Source organism: Carica papaya, chromosome 4, assembly GCF_054855325.1.
Source record: "Carica papaya isolate Zhongbai chromosome 4, ASM5485532v1, whole genome shotgun sequence".
Classification (NCBI taxonomy): domain Eukaryota; kingdom Viridiplantae; phylum Streptophyta; class Magnoliopsida; order Brassicales; family Caricaceae; genus Carica; species Carica papaya.
The window spans coordinates 15,524,515-15,539,431 of record NC_142312.1 but is presented as its reverse complement, the minus strand read 5'-3'; the positions used below and the strand labels follow the sequence as shown (position 1 = coordinate 15,539,431).

General features: G+C 32.5%; 1 protein-coding gene across 1 annotated transcript; it reads left to right on the top strand.

The window, feature by feature from the left end:
• Window positions 1-997: 997 nt before the first annotated feature.
• Window positions 998-13,222, top strand: LOC110820058 (uncharacterized). The gene is made up of 5 exons (XM_088217951.1): window positions 998-1,358; window positions 1,746-1,982; window positions 10,878-10,961; window positions 11,556-11,685; window positions 11,795-13,222. Exons 1-5 carry the CDS (start codon window positions 1,066-1,068, stop codon window positions 12,479-12,481), a joined length of 1,431 nt encoding a protein of 476 aa, XP_088074077.1. The 5' UTR covers window positions 998-1,065; the 3' UTR covers window positions 12,482-13,222.
• The last annotated feature ends 1,695 nt before the right edge of the window (window positions 13,223-14,917 follow it).

The window sequence follows — 14,917 nt, the reverse complement described above, 5'->3', positions numbered from 1 at the left end:
TTATTTATTTTAAATGTCTAGTTGTCTTTCATTTTTTAACAAAAAAAATTAAAATAGTTAGAAAATTAACACTTTAAAAAATAACTCAAAAATAAATTTCCTTAATTAATTAAATTAATAAAAATATTAAGTCTATTATTATTATGATTAATTTAAGTACTTGGTAAAAATTATTTTAAAATTTTCCAAAAATGATTTAAGCATTTTAAAGATTTTCCGTAAAGAAATGAGAAAAAAAAAATGATGTTTAAAGTAAATAAAAAACTTTGAGAATTAAATTATAATTATAAAAATATTAAAAATTAATTTGTAATTTAATTAGGAATTTATTCTTGGTTTTCTTGGTGACACATTACACTTACACTAAGTGAAGTGGAGAGAAAGCAATGAATTAATAAAGGAAATTGGAGAAGCTTTTGAATTGTCCAAATTGATAGGAAAGATGCAAAAATAAACTCTTCAAAAATTTTCTTTTTTACTCTTTTATTGATAAAAATATTTTCTTTTAATTAATAATTTTATAAAGTTTAACAAAATAAAATATTATAATAATGTGAGTTATTCAAATAAAAGAAATACTTCCATTTGATTTTTTATTTAAATTACTATTTTTCTTTTCTTTTTTATCATTATTCATGTTAGGTTTGAAAAATATTTTAAAATTTATTTACAAATTTCCACTAAAATAATATATAACTCAAATAGAATGACTAACGATTTTTTTGTTGTATATATTTATGTTTACTTAAAATATTATGTTCTAAACTCAGTTTAAATATATATGAAATTTCAAACACATTGTCTAAGGTTATGTGATTTTTAATATACGATTATTTTATTATTTATAAAAAAGATTCATATTTTTTAATTGAAATAAGTACGAAATTATAAATAAATTCCATAATATTTTTAATTTCAGGAAACCAAGATCTATACATGGGAGGGTAATAATGTCATTTCGGTTATTCAAATGCCAACCTACTTTCTTTTTTCCCTCCCACAATTCCCCAGACACTATGCACACACAAAACTTGACCGTTGGTGTCTCTCTCGCTGTCACAAACTATGCCTCCTCTCAGAAAAATTATCCAAACCCTAGAATCATCTGCAAATTCAAGCTCCCAAGTTGATGATGCCCATACCCATGTCCCAAAAATCTCTCCCTATGAATTATCAAGAGACGCGAGAATCAAAGAAAACCTACGGAAAATGCAAAGCCTTGGTATTATGGATATCTCCCTCAAGCTCAAATCTCAAACCCCCACTAGAAGAACCCAAAAGAAGGTGTATTCGGGTCAAAATTCCAGCATTGACGCTCCTCAGATTCTCTCCTCAGGACCCCTGAGGCGATCTTCCAGGTAGTTCTTTAATTTCCCTTTGATCCATTCTTTCTGGCTTTTATTTTTTATTTATTTATTTTTGCCTAAAATTTGTTTTCTTAACTCTTTAATCTGGGTTTACTGCGGAATACAGCTCGCAACTAATGAGTATTATGAAATCCCTTCGGAAAGGACTTTGATTCTCGTTTTTCTTTTTTGGGGATAAACAGCGTGAAATATAACTACACCCATACATGTGTATATGTGTGTGTGTGTGTGTATACATTCCAGTAACCATTTTAAAGGTTGTGTAGTGTACCTGGCCGAGTTTTTCGTGATACCTATGCATTTTCAAGGTTTAGTTTGATCTTAGGAAACGTAATATGAGTTTTTAATTTTCTGTTCATTTTGTCTATCGTGGGTTAGGTTGCAAAATGCCACTCCTGTCAGCTACTCCGAGGTAGTTCTGGCCAAGAAGGATAAATCTTTAGAAGATACGGTTGTAAGGCTGGAGGAAGGCTCAAAGCCTGAGGTATACACAGAGGAACATGAAAAACTGCTTGGTAACACAGAGAGAAGCTGGACCTTTTTTGTGGATGGGTATGGAAAGGATGGTAGACGAATTTATGATCCAGTAAATGGAAAGACTTGCCATCAATGCAGGTTTGCTTTTCTGTTTTGTTTCAATCTTGCATAAATTAAGCATGTATTTAAACGATCTCATGAAGTCATCAACTTTGCAAAAACGTTCTGTATTAGTCTAATCAACTTGCTTCTCTAAAACCTTTTCTCCCAGATAGCTTAATTGATGTAGAACCCCAAAACTCTTAATTTGAATCTTAGAACTCTTCAATCGATTTAGAACGAAATTTAGATCATAAGTAAAAAAGAATCAAATTTGTTCAATCACTCAAATGATAGAAGTTAAATAGAACCCAAGAAAAGTAAATGATATCTCTTGAACTCAATCCAAACAAATACCAAGAACAATTGAAACAGGAAATCAAAATTGAAATACAAGTGATAACAATTGTATTCCAAGTCAACACATTGTGCATAAAGTGAAAAGAAAGTCAAAACGCTCTCAACTCAATTCTGAAATATTTGATTACAACCTTTGATATCCACAAAGAAGAGTTTATTTGATATTTATAGTCAAAGAAATCAATGATAAGTTACAATACAATAACTACAATTGTAACTCCCATAATAATTAGGCTAATTATGTGATAATTACAATTGTAACTCCAACAATAACTAGGCTAATTATAAGCATGTAATTGTTATATAACTCTTTGTAACTCCAATCTTCTTAACTAACACCATTAATTGTTTGTGGCACCATATAGTTGTGAGTTCATTCTTGTATTAACACTAAAACAAAACTTAAGCCCAAAATGAGTTACACTTGACTATATGGGCTTAATTAACTCAAAGTAAAATAAAACAATTCAAAATACTTAAAACAACTCAACTAATCCAGCCCATACACAAGACTTATTCACCCATTACCAATAACTCTCAAACAAGTCCAAATTATCCCAAATCATTTAAACCTAATTAAAGTTACGAATTTGAGCTATTCAAAAAGCTCATATTTGAACTTTTCACAATTGATCAGCCCATCATCCACATGTTTTTTAGTAAAAAGTTGGAGCAACTCTTTAAACTTCTTTACCTTTGATCTTGTTACTGGTCTGTTGAAACTTTTTAGGTTTGGAATTCTATTTGTGTTTACATCATTTGAAATTTGTTCCAAGTCACCTTTTGATACTCTTTAAGTATTTTGAGTGTTTTTAGCATTATTTGCATCATCCCCCTTCTCTCAAAAGGATTCATCCTCGAATCAATTCCTTCTTGAAAGCGCATCAGCTACCACATTTTCTTTTCCTTACTTATATTGGATCACATATGGGAAGGACTATGAATTCTGCCCATTTTGCATATCGTTTATTAAGCTTGTCTTGCCCTTTCAAATGCCTCAAAGATTCATGATCGATGTGAATCACAAATTCTTTTGATAACAAATAATGTTGTCATGTCTCCGATGCTCTTACCAAAGTATAAAACTCTGTCATCGGTGGAATAATTCAATTGTGCATCATTGAGCTTCTCACTGAAGTAAGCAATGGGTCTTTTATCCTGCATAAGAACAGCACCTATCCCAAGTCCAAAGGCATCATATTCAATTTCAAAAGTTGAATCAAAATTAGGCAATTTTAATAAATGTCATTACATAACTTTTCTTTCAATAAGAAAAATGCATGTTCTTGTTTTTTTTCCCAAACAAGCTCCTTATTTTTTTTCATAATTTCAGTTAAAGGGGCAGCAGCGGTGCTAAAATATTTTACAAATCTCCTATAGAAACTTGCCAAACCGTGAAAATTACGTACCTCACTTACGCTTTTAGGTGTCGGTTACTCTTGAATAGCCTTTACCTTTTTACTATCTATCTCGATTCCTTTTGCACTCATGATATATCCTATGAAAATGATGCGATCAATGCAAAATGTACATTTATTCAGGTTAGCATAGAATTGAAATTTGCGCAATGTATCAAACACTTGTCTCAAATGCATGACATGCTCATCAATAGATTTGCTATACACAAGAATGTCATCGAAATAGACAACCACAAACTTTCCAATAAATTCATGTAAAACATAGTTCATTAAACGCATGAAAGTATTTGGCACATAAGTTAAGCCAAATGGCATAACCAACCACTCATATAACCCTTGTTTTATTTTAAAAGCAGTTTTCCATTCATCTTCTGGTTTCATTTTTATTTGGTGATAACCACTTTTATTAGCAATTTTAGAAAATACACAAGCACCATGCAACTCATCTAACATATCAAGTCGAGTTATTAAGTGTCGATATTTTACCGTTATTTTGTTGACAGCTCTACAATCAACACACATACGCCAACTACCATCTTTTTTGGGTACTAATAAGACGAGCACTGCGTATGGGTTTAAACTTTTTCGAATGTATCCCTTTTGTAAGAGCTCCTCCACTTGCCTTTGAAGCTCTTTGGTTTTCTTGGGATTGTTCCTATAGGCTGGTCTATTTGGTATAGCAGCCCCGGGAATGAAGTCAATTTAATGTTCAATTGCTCTCAAAGATAGTAAATCTTAAGGTAGATCATCGGGAAAGACATCGTTAAATTCCTGCAAAACTTCAACCACAACACTTAACAAAAAAGGGTCAAGTTCGCTAGTTGAGAAATAAGCTTCCTTGTACATGAGTACAATCATTGGCTTGTTAGAAAATAAAATTTTTCTCACATATCTTATTTTAGCATAAAAGCTCATTTTCTTTCCTTCATTCTTTTCTATGGTCGAATGCACCTCTTTTTTTTTTTCCTTTTGATCTTTATTTTTCTACTCTAATTTTCTCTTACTCTTTTTTCTTTTCTCTTTTTCTTTGTCTTTTCTTTTTCTCTCAGCCTTTTTTTGTGCGAATTCATCATGGGACTTTTCAAGTTGCATTTGGTCTTCAAAAACTTGTTGAGGGGTTAAAGGAAGAAGAGTATACTTTTTACCCACTTTTTCTACCATGTACCTATTGAGATAACCATCATGCATCACTCTCCTATCCCATTGCCATGGTCTATCCAACAAAATATGACTAGCTTGCATAGGAACTACATCACATGTCACCTCTTCACTATACTTCCCAATAATAAAAGGCACCCTTACTTGCTTATTAACTCTAACCTACACACTATCGTTAAGCCATTGCAGTTTATAAGGTTTAGGATGTTTTGTAGTTTCCAAACCCAATTTATCAACAAATAAGGTACTAGCCACATTTACACAACTACCCCCATCAATAATCATGCTCCATAATTTTCCATTCACTAGATATTTAGAATGAAAAATATGCTCTCTTTGCAACTTAACCCCCTCATCATCTTTCCTTGCTTGCGTATTCAAAGCACGCCTAGAAATCAACAATCTACCTTCCATAGGCATTTCTCCATCACTACAATCCTCCAAATGAGGCATTTCATCCTCCACATCACTCTCATCATCCGTTTCAACACCATCACCACGCATCACCATTACTCTTTTATTCAGGCATTGAGATACAATATGACCAAAACCTAAGCATCTAAAACACTTGGTATCTTTATTCCTAGGAGTTTAAGAGTTAGAAATACCTTTGTTTTTATTAACATCTTTTGGTTTGGTTTTGTCATCTCTTTTGAATTGGACAGCCTTGTTATCTCCCCTCCAATTCGGCTTCCAATTAGAATTTTAGGCCGAATAAGTGTTGGCTTGCCTTGTGTTCCCCTTTCGCTTTAATTATCTTTCAATCTTTATAGGCATGTGCACCATATCATCAATCTCCACATAATATTGAAGCTCTACAATGTTGGCTATGTCTTTGTTAAAGCCATTTAAGAACCTTTTCATAGTAGCTTCCCTATCCTCTTCAATATTAGCCCCTTATCATGGCTATTTCCATCTCTTTGTAGTAGTCTTCTACACTCTTGTTCCTTTATATAATGCCTTGCAATTTTTGATGTAAGTCCCTATAGCAGTGAATAGGAACAAAGCTCCTTCTCATAATAGTCTTCATTTCGTCCCAAGTGGAAATAGGTCTCTCTCCATTTCTCCTTTTACTTGTGATGAGTTGATCCCACCAAACAATGGCATACTCTCCAACTCCACAGCCGCAAACTTTATCTTTTTCTTCTCCGAATAATTGTGGCACTCAAAAATAAGCTCCACCTTGCGCTCCCATTCAAGAGAAGCATTCGGATCATTCTTACCTAGAAACGATGGGATTTTCATTTTGATGCTCCCAATATTTTTATCAGGATCATTTCGACCCCTACCATAATTTCGACCTTGATTGACCAAAGTAGCTTGGTCATCAAATTCTTCATCTACTTCCTCATCAAAAGGTAGTGTTGGAAGTCTTCTTGCCCTTGGATTGGTTTGGGAAGCTTTCCCTCTCATAGAATTTAACTCACGTTGTTGTTTCTCTAGTTTCTCAATCATGTTGCTAATAGCTAGTTGAATCCTCTCAAATTGTTGTTGCATTGCTTTAAGGATGGATTCTTGATCTTTTGATGTTCTTTCACTCCCTTGTGGCTCCATTTTCAAATCTGAAATTTTAATGATAAACAAAATAGATTGCAATCTCACAAATCACTCCCTCACGTGTTTACTCTCGTAGTATGGGCATTCGTGTTTCACTCAATTTTGTCTTTTACCCTCTTTTGAGCTCAAACTCTCTTGCTTTTTACCACTCAAACAATCTTTTATAACTTTATACAAAAGGACCAATTCAAATAGCAATTAATTATCACTATGTACTCAATTTTAATTAGAGATAATAAAGAATTTCTAAAGAAACAAGATACACGAATTCAACTCTAGAAGCAAACTAAAACAATTTAAACAATAAAGAGCACACACTTGATATAAAAATAAGTGTATGATAATTCTTTTGTTAATTAGGCAACAATAAATCAATATTATTATCTCAAGATGTAATAAGAAGCAAATTGGCAGAAATATTAAATGAAAACTAAAGATGCAAGAAAAAAAAATGGTGAATCTGAAATTTAATGCACGAAACTTGTAATTTTCTAATAGAACCATAAATTATTACCCAAAATACTCAAATTAAGTGAAACAAACAGTTTTGGATGAAAACAAACTCAATGAGGTGAGTTGTTTCCAAAGAGCCCCAAAAATTACACAAATAATCTCAACCAAATAAATAGCCTTGAAACGAGTTTCTCTTTTAAATTTTAAATTTATTTAAATGTTATATGAGATAAATAAAAGGGAAATAATAGCAGGTGTTTCAATTACACAAGGTAGAATTAGTTGTGTATTTTGCACAATTAAGCAAATTAGGCTAACGAGTTTTCTTTTTAAATTTTAAATGTATTTGAATGTTATATGAGATAAATAAAAGGGAAATAACAGCAAGTATTTCAATTACACAAAGTAGAATTAGTTGAAGTGTGTTTTGCACAATTAAGTAAATTAGGCTAATCTGATTTTTTTTTTTTTGCTGAATGCAAATTTGTCTCCTTTTTTTTTGCAAGAAATAATGAAAATAAAGACAATACAATAAGGATAGACTAATTTACTTGGTGAATCAATGCTCTGATACCAAATGATACAGAAGTACAAGACCCTTGCTTGAATCTTAGAACTCTTCAATCAGTTTAGAACAGAATTTAGATCACAAGTAAAAATGAATTAAATTTGTTCAATCACCCAAATAGTAGAAGTTAAATAGAACCCAAAAAAGATAAATGATATCTCTTGAACCCAATCCAAACAAGCATTAAGAACAATTGAAATAGAAAATCAAAATTGAAATACAAGTGATAACAATTGTATTACAAATCAACACCTTGTGCATAAAGTGAAAAAAAAGTTAAAACGCTCTCAACTCAATTCTGAAATATTTGATTACAACTCTTGATGTCCACAAAGAAGAGTTCATTTGATATTTATAGTCAAAAAAATCAATGATAAGTTACAATACAATGATTACAATTGTAACTCGCACAATAATTAGGTTAATTATGTGATAATTACAATTAAAATCCAACAATAACTAGGCTAATTATAGGCATGTAATGGTTATGTAACTTCTTATAACTCCAATTTTCTTAATTAATACCACTAATTGTTTGTGGCATCATATAGTTATGGGCTCATTTTTGTAATAACACTGAGATAAGACTTAAACCCAAAATGAGTTACACTTGACTATATGGGTTTAATTAACTCAAGATAAAATAAAACAACGCAAAATACTTAGAATAACTCAACTAATTCAGCTCATACACAGAGCTTATTTACCCATTACCAATAAGTCTCAAACAAGCCCAAATTATCCAAAATTATTTAAATCCAATTAAAATTACGAATTTGAGCTATTCAAAAAGCTCATATTTGAACTTTCCACAATTGACCAGCTTATCATCCACATGTTTTTGAGTGAAAACTTGGAGTAACTCTTTAAACTTATTTTCCTTTAATCTTGTTACTAGTCTGCTAAAATTTTTTAGGTTTGGAACTTTATTTGTGTTTACATCATTTGAAATTTACTCCAAGTCACCTTTTGATGTTCTTTGAGTATTATGAATGTTTTTTAGCCTTGTTTGCTTCATTAATAGTCTTTCAAAGAAATTTAATTATTGTGTAGAGCGGGAGCACCTCTAACATGATTCACCCTCGAATCTTCATTGGATGACCTTAACTACTTCAATACCACACAATAATATCCCATCCAGAGAATTAGAAGAGAATAACTTCATAGAAGTAGCCCACAACCCCAATCAAGCCCTCAAATCTTCAATTTCTTTTATGTAAACATAAGTTAAACAAGCTTCTTTTTCCCAATACATAATTTAAATGTGGTGTGGGTATATGTGCAGTTTTAAGCTTCTATACTTGATAGATGGGGATTGGTGAATGTGTCATAATTTACCTGATTCCTAGGGGTACTGACTATGGAATCTTTTATCTATGCCGATGTATACCATAGAGGTTTGAAGTAAAATATTGTTGTTTCCAAAAATGAATATCTTCCAGTATATACGCGAATTAACTATCCTTTCCAGATTCCACAGATAAATGTGTAAGAGGTCTCACGGTGGTAAAGTAGGCTGGCGAAGCAGTGCAGTAATGTTTGTGATTATGGTCGGAGAGTAGGTGGAACTGGTGCAGAAAGGGTATGGAAAATGGATTCAGTGCTAAGCATATTTGGTTAATCATGTAGAAGTTAGAGAACAGACCATATTTGGGTGGTGCAATGTCTGGCATAGTAGCAGAATCAGAAATGTTTTGATAAGGAAACGTCAACACTTGAGTTGGTAGAATACTTGCAAGGAATTGAACTTAAGCAACACCTTGATTGAGGTAACATACAATAAGTATGGCATCACAAATGAGTTTCTATCAATTTATGTTTGATTTAAATTGCAATGGATGCATGGTGGTAAAAACATTAATGGTTTGAGAAGGAGAGGGGTTAGCACTTGACCTGATAACATACTTTTTAGGGATTAGATTTAAGCAAAATCTGGAGTGAGGTAACATAATTGAACTTGTTGTATGTGACATAATAAATGAGCTTGTATTTTTTGACTCCTATTGCTATTAGTGATGCAGTACTAGGAGCAGATATGGGTTGGCAAGGAGAGTAGTCAAGACTTGAGCTGGATTATTTTAAGGAATCAAATTTAAACATAGCTTGATTAAGTAACATAGAAAAGCTTTTGTTAAGCGTGGCATAAGAACTGAGGTTCAATTAATTTTTGAAGATTATGTTTGACTCCTATCATGACTATTTTCTCAATAGGATAGCTTACTTCAGACAGTTCCTTTCACTTAATGATTACATGTATACAAGTTCTTTGTTCTCTAAATCAAAGGGGCATGACAATTAGCAAGTAATAATTTTGAACGTATCAAAGTTGGAAAGTGGATTTCTTTTCATTAGATTGAACAGGAACATCAGCCTTCTAACTACTGAGACATACACCTTGTTGAGAAACTGAAGAATAAGTCAACTACAATCTTCCAACTGTAACCAAAGCTTGATTAAAGTCTATATTGTTGCGCATATTGTTGTCAAACCATTATTGTGTACACAAAATAATTACGAGAGATACATCAAGACCACATGGGAAAGGTTTACGGAAGAAAATTGGCATGGGTCCAGCTAAATTCCAAGCATGCATTAAGTGGAATGTCAACAAAGGTGACAGTGTCAGGTTTTGGTCGAATCAGTGGTTGGGTCATGGATTATTCCGAGATCAATATCCTCAGATTTTGTCATTGCTCAACATCAGGATATTCTGATTTGCAATTCCTTCAGGAAGGTGCAGGTGGGTAAAATGTTTGGTAGGTTATTGTGAAGAGAAACCTCAATGAATGGGAGATTCTGGAATGTGAAAATCTTCTGTGCAATTTGTTTCTTGTGACCACAGATGGTAGCAATGATAAGCCGGTCGCATCTCAATTCTAGCAGTTCTTTCTCTGTTAAACCTTACTACAAACATCTGTCCAATATCGAAGATATAGAAACCAGATTCCCTTATATTTGGAAGGTCAAAGTCCTGCCTCGGGTAGCTCTTTTTGCTTGGGACGTCGGTAGAAAGTGTATTTTGACTATTAATAAACTAATGAGATGGGACAATATTATGATGAGTACTTGTTATCTGTGTAAAAGAGCTACCAAGACTTGCAATCATGTGCTTCTTTGGTGCCCGGTGGTGTATAAGTTGTGGGCTATGGTGTATGGGCTTTTAGGTAATAGGGTTATGGTGGGCTCGGTTAGAGATGGGCTGTCGGCTTGGAGGAATGAGAGGAACAAAAGAGCATTTGACGGCTTACATCATGCTAACGATTTTGAGTCAATAAAAAGTAGATGGTTTCAAACCTTTACTTTTGATGTTTTGGTAGTTACATAAATATGATGTGTATGGGTTGGTACCCCTTTGATGCCGATTATTAATATAATTTTTTCTCTTTTTCTTGAAAAAAAACTTGGACATGCTATTTACAGGCAGAAAACTCTGGGCAACCGTACTCACTGCAGTAAATGCAACATGGTGCAAGGACAGTTCTGTGGAGATTGTTTATACATGAGGTATAATTTTTTCGCAACATTCTTAACTTGCTTGCCATCTATCCTCCTTTTGATGAAGCATTTTTCACTAGCATATAAATGATTTAGTAGTCAATAAGCCAGTTACCACAATAACCATGAACTCTTAAAATCCCGTGAAAATTGAAGATATGTTGTTTTTCTTTTGCCTAAAAATATGCAGCTTATTAAGTAATGTTTCTTGAGGATTCTATATTAAACATAGCTAAAAGCCAATCCAGTTGCCATAATAGGTGTGTATGTAAGCTGTTTAAATGTCTGTTTACTTTCCAATGTTTCCCAAACATGGGCAAACCATGCTATCAAGTTTTGTTTCTTGAAAAATCTAATTTGAAAACTATTGAAGAATGACTAGACAAATATCTTAATGAAAATTCTGGTTATTTTCCCCCTCTTAACTCCTCAGATCTTTACCTTTTGGAGGCTTGTTTTCTTAACCCCTGATTCTTGTATAGGTAGTTATCCGAGACATTTAATCTAATTCTTTAAAGATATAAGCCAGCTGATCAGTAGATATCAGTCTTTAAACTGTGAATCAATTCTTTCCAAGTATTTTCTTCACTTTTGAATGGCCAGGTATGGGGAGCATGTACTTGAAGCCATGGAAAATCCAAATTGGGTTTGCCCTGTTTGTCGTGGGATCTGCAACTGCAGTTTATGTCGGACAGCAAAGGGATGGCTTCCCACTGGCCAAATTTACAGGAAGGTAAAATATTTTAGACAATATTTTGCCTCACTTATTAAAAAAAAAAAAAAAAATTGTCTCACAGGTCTATTTAAAACATCAGGGCTGAGCTTTATTGTCTCCATCCTAGGTGTCAAGTCTTGGTTTCAGATCTGTTGCACATTATCTCATTCAAACCGGACGCTTGCAAACAAATTTAGAAAAAAATCAAGATACTACAAATCAAGTAAAGAGGTCACTGTCCTTTTCAGCTATAGAGGGACCTCTTGATGTAAATGATAATCCCCATAAAACATCAGGTCCTCAGGCTGAGGATGTCCAAGATAATGACTGGAAGGATGAGAAAGAGATTGAAGCTGTAAGCAACATACCTACCAACAACGAGAATTCTTTTAGGAGATCATTGTCCTTCTCTTTTACTGAATCACAGGCTGAAAACAAGGAAGCTACTGACGTTGTTACTGAGGTCCATGATGACCACCTCAAGCTGTCAGACTCTCAAGTTGAAGATAAGAGCAACGATGCAATGAAAAATGAAAAAGATAAGGAATTGACAATGACAGATAAAGAGCAGTCTAGCAACAGCATAGCAATGGAAAGTAGCTCAAAATCTATGAGGAAGAGGCAAAGGCTCATTACTGAGCCAAATCCAGATACTATAGCTGGAAGGCTGCGACTTAGAAAAGTTAGTGCTAATAGTGATGAGAAGGTGGGAGAGGTGAATAAGAATGTCTTGGATGTTAGGCAGGCTATAAAGAACATTCACTCAGACGAGGAATCAGAGAAAGAGAAGAATGTGCATTTTACAGATGACTGAGGTGAGGATGGAAAATCTACTTTTGCTGCTGACTCGGGCCCAGACATTAGTTGTAGAAGGTTAAGTCATAAAGACGATAATAATGAAATGGCTGCAAAAAAAAAAAAAGATATCACATTTATCACAGGATATCTCATTGGGAAAGAATAACACTGTTCAATAAGCATGGGCATCGAGAGCATTGCCGCTCTAGATCGGGATGCGTGGAACTGTCATATCTTTTTGGTAATTTGGTAGAAGATCATCTTGCGAACCTTGCTAGTGCTATTTGCAACAGTCAACTTTCTGATACAGGTACATTTTGGATTTTCGAAATTTATTTATAGTGTGAGCAATGCTGGTTTGCTACTGTAAACTTTCTCATCAGGCTCTTGTTAAGATCTAAAAGCTGGCATTCAGGGAATTATTTGTATAGTTTTGCTTACAAAGAGGAAGGAAGAAGCTTAAGTTTGGGTTGATATGAGAAAATGCAGTGGTGAACGGTGTAATCAAATACCCATGAAGAAACCAAGCCAGTGTAGTTAAAGCTTATTCTTGCATTTTCTTCAAACCTTAGTGTGGCATCAATTCTTTAAGGATCGTGTTGCATTTTAGAACTACTACGGACCTGTTTGGCGCATCTACATTGCTTCAATCCCTTCCCCTGCTAATTTTTGCTGTTTAGATTGGTGTTTTTTCTTTTAACCAATTAATTTCGAGAGAAAAATAAATCATGTGAACTTGAAATAACTTATTGTGGCATATTACTGTTTTGTTTTAAGCCGAAACTAAATAAGCTTTTACAGTTGCTTTTGGCTTAGAGGTGAATGTATCTAGTACTGTACTAAAAGGCCACTCAGTTTTATGTAATGAACTGACCATGAGGAAAGAAATGGAATATAAGGGTTTTAAATCAATAAAAAAAAAAAAAAAAAGAGGGAGTTTTCAGTGTGTACATCTTGATTTAATTATATTAAGTAATCATGCAACAGCATATAATAAAATTTAGAATAGATTAACCTTATATATATATATATATATATATATATATTGCCTCTATCGTAAATCTTTCTATTCATTCTCAGAGCCCCTATCCATAGTCCAACGCCATGAGAGCTTCTTTGTCTTTGAATTGGAATAGTTTCCAGCAAATATACTCTTTAAGTAGTCGAAGTTTCTCTATTTTTATTTGGAGATTTAGCTACCCTTGCATACTACTGGTGTATGGATCTTTAATCTAATTGATGGTGTTAATAGCTTTCATTATTTCCAAAGTAATAGTTTATTATTAAAATTAAGATTCTCAAGGATTAGACGTTCCAATCCATTAAAAATTTTTACTACTATTTTAAGTATGCTCCACTAAGTTCAATACCAATTTACTGTAGGTTTGAAATACGTAATATATTTTTATATAGATATTATTTTGTACTATATTATGATTAGTATTTATATATGATTTATTAGTCGTCGTATAAAATTTTTACTTAAAAATATCTGTTAATTTTAATGTTTTCATAACCCCTTGTTAAATTAGAGTTGAAATTTCAAGGATACGAGAGAACCTAATTAACTGATGTTGCAAAGAAGATAACATTTAGCAATGTAAATCAGTTAAAAACCAAATTAAAAGATTAAGATTGAGGTAGGTAGGAATTCGGAATTGAAATCCATATTAATTCCATCGATTAAAAATATAACTTCACAAAAAAATAATGAAATTTCAAAATCTTTTTTCAAATAAAGCTTGTTTGAAAAGGATACAAGATAAATATGTCAACCTACTATTTACTAAATTAGTAAATTTAATCAACATAGAACTTATACAACACAAAATCTTACTAATACAAAATCCTAATAGTCACAACATCATAATCCAACCCAAATAGTATACAACTAACTTATCCAAAATTTGATATTAAACATCATATTTTAATTTTTTTTTTCTAAATTATAACCCAAATTATATATTGTTGTTTCCAATCAATGCAACCCAAGAGGAGGGATGAATTGTGTTTTTTATATTTTTGTTAATTTCAAATGTTAACCCCAATTATCTTAAAACTTTAAGTTTCTAAGTTAATTTCCGATTAGCCTCGATAATAAAGTGTGGATTTTATCAAATTTTGTTTTCAACTTTGATTATGCAATCTAAGAATAATCAGTACAACTCAAGAACAATCAATGCAAATAATTATAGTAAAAGAAATAGAAAGAATATATATGTATAATTTATAGTGATTCAATTTAATAGGTACTTAAGTTCTCTTCTCAAGTCACTACTTAAGAATTTCATTAATTATAAACACATTTTTTTTCCGACAATTGACAAGTTATACCTCTCATAATGCTTATTTTTTTCGAAGTTGACAAACTACATCTCTTACAATACTTGTTTTATTCAAGGTCGACAAACTACACTCTCTTTAAGTGTTTCTCTTAAAATATTTTTGTTAA